The sequence below is a fragment of the Doryrhamphus excisus genome, chromosome 4 (assembly GCF_030265055.1).
Source record: "Doryrhamphus excisus isolate RoL2022-K1 chromosome 4, RoL_Dexc_1.0, whole genome shotgun sequence".
In the NCBI taxonomy this organism is placed as follows: Eukaryota; Metazoa; Chordata; class Actinopteri; order Syngnathiformes; family Syngnathidae; genus Doryrhamphus; species Doryrhamphus excisus.
The window spans coordinates 18472632-18480944 of record NC_080469.1 but is presented as its reverse complement, the minus strand read 5'-3'; the positions used below and the strand labels follow the sequence as shown (position 1 = coordinate 18480944).

The 8313-nt window shown below is 42.8% G+C and overlaps 2 protein-coding genes across 2 annotated transcripts; one reads left to right on the top strand and one right to left on the bottom strand.

Annotated features, from left to right (window-relative positions):
- The first annotated feature begins 3166 nt into the window (after window positions 1-3166).
- Window positions 3167-4032, top strand: LOC131128592 (uncharacterized). The gene is made up of 3 exons (XM_058071572.1): window positions 3167-3476; window positions 3600-3658; window positions 3806-4032. The coding sequence occupies exons 1-3, from the start codon at window positions 3332-3334 to the stop codon at window positions 3896-3898; spliced, it is 297 nt and encodes a 98-aa protein (XP_057927555.1). The 5' UTR covers window positions 3167-3331; the 3' UTR covers window positions 3899-4032.
- A 2478-nt stretch (window positions 4033-6510) lies between these two features.
- Window positions 6511-7318, bottom strand: LOC131128593 (uncharacterized). Its single transcript, XM_058071573.1, has 3 exons — window positions 7039-7318; window positions 6856-6914; window positions 6511-6708 (listed from the first exon to the last, which is right to left on the bottom strand). Exons 1-3 carry the CDS (start codon window positions 7181-7183, stop codon window positions 6616-6618), a joined length of 297 nt encoding a protein of 98 aa, XP_057927556.1. The 5' UTR covers window positions 7184-7318; the 3' UTR covers window positions 6511-6615.
- Between the last annotated feature and the right edge of the window lie 995 nt (window positions 7319-8313).

Here is an 8313-nt window from a genome sequence, read left to right as displayed (position 1 = left end):
CCCACGGCAAGGCATCTCCCTGACAGGTACGACCTAAACCACTCAAGAGCAGACCCCCTGACACCCACACAGTTCTCCAGGCGAGATAAAAGAATGGTATGGTCCACTGTGTCAAAAGCAGCAGTCAGGTCTAAAAGCACTAAAATGGCTGAACCACCAGAGTCAGTTATTAAAAATAGGTCGTTAAAAACCTTTAAAAGTGCAGACTCAGTGCTATGAAAAGCCCTGTAACCTGACTGAAAAGTGTCTAAAATCCCATTCTCATCTAAAAAAGGTTGCATCTGTGCAAGAACACTTCTTTCTAAAATCTTTGAGATAAAAGGCAGTTTAGAGATTGGCCGATAATTTGATAAAATTAAAGGATCCAGACTAGTTTTTTTCAACAAAGGTTCAACAGTAGCCTTTTTACAGAAAGATGGCACGGTACCAGAGGCCAGGCTACTGTTGATGATGGCACACACAGAAGGACCCACGGTTGGCCACACCTCCCTAAAAAAGCGAGGTGGGACTGGGTCGATGGGGGAAGAAGAAGGCTTAAGACCCTTTACCATCTCCGTGATAAAAGCCAGTGACACCGGTTCAAACTGATAAAAACCTTTAGAGCACTGTGTCAATGTGGGCATATTAAAAGAGGGGGGTGATATATTACTTCGTACAGATGCAACCTTGTCCTTAAAAAACTGCATAAAGTTTTCACACGTTTCATATGATTGTTCAAGTATAGTGGATGGACTGGGATTTAAAACAGAGTCAATAGTTTTAAAAAGAACACGTGGGTTGTTAATATTGTCTGATATCAAGTCTGAGAGGTATTTTGTTTTCTCAGTCTTCACCACATTCTGATAATGTCTCCAACTGTCCTTGAGAATTTGATAGGAGACCTGTAGACCGTCTTTCTTCCACCTGCGCTCTGCTTTTCGGCATTCACGCCGGGCTGCTCGAGTGACATCGTTGAGCCACTCTTCTTGTTTAGTTTTGGGGCGCATGACTTTCAGAGGGGCTAAACTGTCCAAGACAGTCGCACAGGTAGAAGTAAAGCAGTTCATCAGCTGCTCGGTGTCCAGTGCAGCGTCGGAGGTCATAAAAGCCTCAGACGCAGTGGAGAACAGAGTGGCAAAGGCCGAGGCCGCGTCAGGCTTGATAAAGCGACCAAAGCGAACAGGAGCAGGCAGGCTGGTGTTACAGTGTGCATCTAAGTCAAACCTAACCGGACTGTGGTCCGAGAAGACCGCATCACCTACAGAGACGTTATGAACAGTAAGACCATAAGACAAAACGAGGTCTAAAGTGTGTCCATGTATCTGTGTAGCTCCTGCTACACTTTGTGTCAAATTAAAAGCTTCCATCAATTCTAAAAAGTCTTTTGCCATAAGCGTAGAAGGGCAGCAGACATGAATATTAAAATCACCCACAATTAAAATTCTGTCATACTTTATCAGCATTGCAGCGACAAAGTCAGAAAAGTCCTGAATAAAATCCTTGTTGTGCTTGGGTGGTCTATAAATGACAGCGCAAAGCACCCGCTCATGTTGGTGCAGTTCGAAGCAGCTCACCTCAAATGAGCCGAAAGACGCCACTGACAGTGGCTTATGGCGCAAAGACGCTTTTAAAATAATAGCAATACCTCCTCCACGGCCAGTGGTTCTTGGCGTGTTGATGAAGGTACAATCAGGAGGCACCAGCTCAGAGAAGGCAGCGGACTCACCGGCATTAATCCAGGTCTCCGTGATGAATAATAAATCCAAACCGTACGATTTGAAGAGGTCCTGGAGGATAAACGTCTTGCTTGACACTGACCGCGCATTCACCAGTGCACATTTCGTTGGGCACCTAAGTGCCGCTGAAACTGCACGGTTTAGCGGCCGAAGGTTGCCGGGGCTGACGCCGGCAGCGGCCCAATGAGGGCGGCGAGTACGCAGTACAGGGCATTCGTCGTGTTGCCCAACGATCGGCACCAGCCAGGCCCCAACGGAAGCGAGGAAACGCCGAGAGAGGAAGCGGCGAAAACAATCATTATAGTCGCTCGGAATATTATGTGGGGACCGTGCCACCTCGGGAGAGAATGCCAGCCAAGCTTTGAGTTTCACGAGTCTTCCACCCCGTGTCCCCCGGCGGCGTCTACGTTTCCTGGGAAGCGACGGCTCTGCCCGCAGCAGAAAGTTTGGCACATCGGACAGGTATGAGGGACGCGGTTTGTGTGACCCCCAATGTTCTTGTTTCACACATACTGCAACAATGTGCTGGATTTTAAGTAATTCTTGGCGGTTATACACCAGCAGAGAGTCTATGGTCCTTAGTATAATTAAAAAAACAAGAAAAGCCAAAGTGAGATGAGCGGGACGGCGAGCCAGACACACCGGCGCCATCTTGAATCTCACAGCACAGCAGCAGCACAAGATAACTTCTATATGTCTATAGTTCACATGATTTACTTTAAAGACATCCATCTCTCATGTGGACTTCATCATTTGAACCAAAAAAGTTCCCTAACAGCAAATATGGGGTGCATGCATTTTATGGCAGGGCGGATTTTGTGCCTGCCGAGATTTGCATGCACCCCCTACTTGGACTAAGATAACTTCTACATGTCTATAGTTCACATTATTTACTTTAAAGACATCCCTCTCTCATGTGGACTTCATCTTTGAACCAAAAAAATTCCCATATTGGAAATATGGGGTGCATGCATTTTACGGCAGGGCGGATTTTTGACCTGCCGAGATTTGCATCCACCCCTATTTGGACTAAGATAACTTCTACATGTCTATAGTTCACATGATTTACTTTAAAGACATCCATCTCTCATGTGGACTTCATCATTTGAACAAAAAAGTTCCCTGACAGCTAATATGGGGTGCATGCATTTTATGGCAGGGCGGATTTTGTGCCTGCCGAGATTTGCATGCACCCCCTAGTTGGACTAGGATAACTTCTACATGTCTATAGTTCACATGATTTACTTTAAAGACATCCATCTGTCATGTGGACTTCATCTTTGGACAAAAAAAGTTCCCATATTGGAAATATGGGGTGCATGCATTTTACGGCAGGGCGGATTTTGTGCCTGCCGAGATTTGCATGCACCCCCTATTTAGACCAGCGTAATTTCTACATGTCTATAGTTCACATGATTTACTTTAAAGACATCCATCTCTCATGTGGACTTCATCATTTGAACAAAAAAGTTCCCATATAGGAAATAGGGGGTGCATGCATTTTACGGCAGGGCGGATTTTGTGCCTGCCGAGATTTGCATGCACCCCTATTTGGACTAAGATAACTTCTACATGTCTATAGTTCACATGATTTACTTTAAAGACATCCATCTCTCATGTGGACTTCATCTTTGGACCAAAAAAGTTGTCTTCAGTTTGCTCAGTGTATCCTAGAAGACCAGCCCCTGACCTTAGATACCAGCAAAGGGGCTGTCAACAACATGCGAGAAGAGATTGCCAAAACTCTTCTCCGTGAATCAGGTGTGCTACCGTTTGCCTTCTTTTGTTTGTGTTAAAATTCATTATCAAAGGGACAGTTTGTGGATTTTTTGTCAAATTAATTAACGTTTTTTTTGTGTGCGTGTATGTTTTTTTTTAAATTAGAATCCCTCAAGAACCTGTGCCACCATTGTGGGTCTGAGGAAACGGACGACATGCTATGGGTAATGACATTAAATTGAACATATCAGAACACGTACAGTACTTAACAAGCCAACTTGTACTAATTGTACTTAGTACTATTGTAGTGATAGTAATGCCTACAGTAAAAGACGGATGTGAATAACACCTTAAATGTTTGTCATTTTCAGATTGGCTGTGACAACTGCAGCAGGTGGTACCACCACAGTTGCTTAGGTCAGCCACCACTTGATGCGGACTATCTCTGTCCTCTCTGTCTGTAAGGCGGGCAGAAGACCATTGAGTGTGTGTTTATGTGTTTTGCTGATGGATCATGTATATTTCTCTACTGTATATAGTTTAAAACAATTTTCACACAATTCAAATATTTTCATATAAAGTTTTCGTATAAAACATTTTCCTGCTCCTATTTCTTTTTGGGGACATTTTGTGCACACATTATTTTAAAAGCAAATTGGCATACTAAAAAATGCATGCACCCCGATTTGCTCTTGAAGAGCTTTTCTGTTCAAATGATGAAGTCCACATGACAGGTGGGTGTCTTCAAAGTAAATCATGTGAACTATAGAGATGTAGAAGTTATCTTAGTCCAAGTAGGGGGTGCATGCAAATCTCGGCAGGTCAAAATCTGCCCTGCCGTAAAATGCATGCACCCCATATTTCCAATATGGGAACTTTTTTGGTCCAAAGATGAAGTCCACATGAGAGATGGATGTCTTTAAAGTAAATCATGTGAACTATAGACATGTAGAAGTTATCTTAGTCCAAATAGGGGGTGGATGCAAATCTCGGCAGGTCAAAAATCTGCCCTGCCGTAAAATGCATGCACCCCATATTTCCAATATGGGAACTTTTTTGTTCAAATGATAAAGTCCACATGACAGATGGATGTCTTCAAAGTAAATCATGTGAGCTATAGACATATAGAAGTTACTCTGGTCCAAGTAGGGGGTGCATGCAAATCTCGGCAGGCACAAAATCCGCCCTGCCGTAAAATGCATGCACCCCATATTCCCAATATGGGAACTATTTTGTTCAAATGATGAAGTCCACATGAGAGATGGATGTCTTCAAAGTAAATCATGTGAACTATAGACATGTAGAAGTTATCTTAGTCCAAATAGGGGTGGATGCAAATCTCGGCAGGCACAAAATCTGCCCTGCCATAGAATGCATGCACCCATATTTGTTGATGGGGAATTTAAAATTCACCAAATAACCATTGTGTTGCCACATAATGAATGAATGAGTGGAGCCCCCAAGTTCAACATTTTTATTTTTCATTTTACAGTCCAAAGTATGTCAAACGGGTGAGAGCGACTGTTGCATCATGCCTCATTGAAATTACGTCAGCTCCTGGCCACAAAATGAATAGGTAAATACTTCAACATTTCATATTTGTCATTAGTTATGCAGAAATACCTAAATGGCGGAAGAAATGTGTTACAAAGCGCCACAATTACATTGTAAATGTCTAACCCCGCTCCACTCACCGTATTCCTGAATACGCATGCGTCAAATGCTTGACATACCCAAAAAATACCAAGCCAATAAATCGAAGTTTTCATATACTGTGTGCTTTAGATGTTTCATAGTAAATAATAAAGGAGACACAAAGTATAATGTCTTCATTATCGTGAAGTCCTGTGGCCAAAAAACCCCGCAGCGTCACATATTTTCGGTTTTAACTGAGCGTGCGCGCTCCCGCGAGGTGGATGCAAAATCCGGTGTTGTGCCGAGTTTTGCATGCCTGCAGGGCAGATTTTTGACCTGCCGAGATTTGCATGCACCCCCTATTTAGACTAAGATAACTTCTACATGTCTATCATTTGAACAAAAAAGTTCCCTAACAGGGCGGCACGGCGGTCTGGTGGTTAGTGCGCAGACCTCACAGCTAGGAGACCAGGGTTCGGTCCCCGCCCTCGGCCATCTCTTTGTGGAGTTTGCATGTTCTCCCCGTGCATGCGTGGGTTTTCTCCGGGTACTCCGGTTTCCTCCCACATTCCAAAAACATGCTAGGTTAATTGGCCACTCCAAATTGTCCATAGGTATGAATGTGAGTGTGAATGGTTGTTTGTCTATATGTGCCCTGTGATTGGCTGGCCACCAGTCCAGGGTGTACCCCGCCTCTCGCCCGAAGACAGCTGGGATAGGCTCCAGCACCCCCCGCGACCCTCGTGAGGAAAAAGCGGTAGAAAATGAATGAATGAATGAGTTCCCTAACAGCAAATATGGGGTGCATGCATTTTACGGCAGGGTGGATTTTGACCTGCCGAGATTTGCATGCACCCCCTACTTGGACCAGCCAAATGTCTACATGTCTATAGTTCACATGATTTACTTTAAAGACATCCATCTCTCATGTGGACTTCATCTTTGAACCAAAAAAGTTCCCATATAGGAAATATGGGGTGCATGCATTTTATGGCAGGGCGGATTTTGTGCCTGCCGAGATTTGCATCCACCCCTATTTGGACTAAGATAACTTCTATATGTCTATAGTTCACATGATTTACTTTAAAGACATCCATCTCTCATGTGGACTTCATCTTTGAACCAAAAAAGTTCCCATATTGGAAATATGGGGTGCATGCATTTTACGGCAGGGCGGATTTTTGACCTGCCGAGATTTGCATGCACCCCCTATTTGGACTAAGATAACTTCTACATCTCTATAGTTCACATGATTTACTTTGAAGACACCCACCTGTCATGTGGACTTCATCATTTGAACAGAAAAGTTCTTCAAGAGCAAATCGGGGTGCATGCATTTTACGGCAGTATGCCAATTTGCTTTTAAAATAATGTGTGCACAAAATGTCCCCAAAAATAAATAGGAGCAGGAAAATGTTTTATACGAAAACTTTATATGAAAATATTTGAATTGTGTGAAAATTGTTTTAAACTATATACAGTAGAGAAATATACATGATCCATCAGCAAAACACATAAACACACACTCAATGGTCTTCTGCCCGCCTTACAGACAGAGAGGACAGAGATAGTCCGCATCAAGTGGTGGCTGACCTAAGCAACTGTGGTGGTACCACCTGCTGCAGTTGTCACAGCCAATCTGAAAATGACAAACATTTAAGGTGTTATTCACATCCGTCTTTTACTGTAGGCATTACTATCACTACAATAGTACTAAGTACAATTAGTACAAGTTGGCTTGTTAAGTACTGTATGTGTTCTGATATGTTCAATTTAATGTCATTACCCATAGCATGTCGTCCGTTTCCTCAGACCCACAATGGTGGCACAGGTTCTTGAGGGATTCTAATTAAAAAACAAAACATACACGCACACAAAAAAAACGTTAATTAATTTGACAAAAAATCCACAAACTGTCCCTTTGATAATGAATTTTAACACAAACAAAAGAAGGCAAACGGTAGCACACCTGATTCACGGAGAAGAGTTTTGGCAATCTCTTCTCGCATGTTGTTGACAGCCCCTTTGCTGGTATCTAAGGTCAGGGGCTGGTCTTCTAGGATACACTGAGCAAACTGAAGACAACTTTTTTGGTCCAAAGATGAAGTCCACATGAGAGATGGATGTCTTTAAAGTAAATCATGTGAACTATAGACATGTAGAAGTTATCTTAGTCCAAATAGGGGTGGATGCAAATCTCGGCAGGCACAAAATCCGCCCTGCCGTAAAATGCATGCACCCCCTATTTCCTATATGGGAACTTTTTTGTTCAAATGATGAAGTCCACATGAGAGATGGATGTCTTCAAAGTAAATCATGTGAAGTATAGACGTAGAAATTACGCTGGTCTAAATAGGGGGTGCATGCAAATCTCGGCAGGCACAAAATCCGCCCTGCCGTAAAATGCATGCACCCCATATTTCCTATATGGGAACTTTTTTGGTCCAAAGATGAAGTCCACATGACAGATGGATGTCTTTAAAGTAAATCATGTGAACTATAGACATGTAGAAGTTATCCTAGTCCAACTAGGGGGTGCATGCAAATCTCGACAGGCACAAAATCTGCCCTGCCATAAAATGCATGCACCCCATATTAGCTGTTAGGGAACTTTTTTGTTCAAATGATGAAGTCCACATGAGAGATGGATGTCTTTAAAGTAAATCATGTGAACTATAGACATGTAGAAGTTATCCTAGTCCAAATAGGGGTGGATGCAAATCTTGGCAGGTCAAAAATCTGCCCTGCCGTAAAATGCATGCACCCCATATTTCCAATATGGGAACTTTTTTGGTTCAAAGATGAAGTCCACATGAGAGATGGATGTCTTTAAAGTAAATCATGTGAACTATAGACATGTAGAAGTTATCTTAGTCCAAATAGGGGGTGCATGCAAATCTCGGCAGGCACAAAATCCGCCCTGCCATAAAATGCATGCACCCCATATTTGCTGTTAGGGAACTTTTTTGTTCAAATGATGAAGTCCACATGAGAGATGGATGTCTTTAAAGTAAATCATGTGAACTATAGACATGTAGAAGTTATCCTAGTCCAAATAGGGGTGGATGCAAATCTTGGCAGGTCAAAAATCTGCCCTGCCGTAAAATGCATGCACCCCATATTTCCAATATGGGAACTTTTTTGGTTCAAAGATGAAGTCCACATGAGAGATGGATGTCTTTAAAGTAAATCATGTGAACTATAGACATGTAGAAGTTATCTTAGTCCAAATAGGGGGTGCATG

Bases quoted from the DNA above. Each gene is read 5' to 3' on its own strand.
- LOC131128592 (XM_058071572.1), top strand. From the start codon at position 3,332: ATGTGGACTTCATCTTTGGACCAAAAAAGTTGTCTTCAGTTTGCTCAG. The intron at 3,477-3,599 runs GTGTGCTACCGT...TTTTTAAATTAG, and splicing joins AACTCTTCTCCGTGAATCAG to AATCCCTCAAGAACCTGTGC. The intron at 3,659-3,805 runs GTAATGACATTA...TGTCATTTTCAG, and splicing joins AAACGGACGACATGCTATGG to ATTGGCTGTGACAACTGCAG.
- LOC131128593 (XM_058071573.1), bottom strand. From the start codon at position 7,183: ATGTGGACTTCATCTTTGGACCAAAAAAGTTGTCTTCAGTTTGCTCAG. The intron at 6,915-7,038 runs GTGTGCTACCGT...TTTTTTAATTAG, and splicing joins AACTCTTCTCCGTGAATCAG to AATCCCTCAAGAACCTGTGC. The intron at 6,709-6,855 runs GTAATGACATTA...TGTCATTTTCAG, and splicing joins AAACGGACGACATGCTATGG to ATTGGCTGTGACAACTGCAG.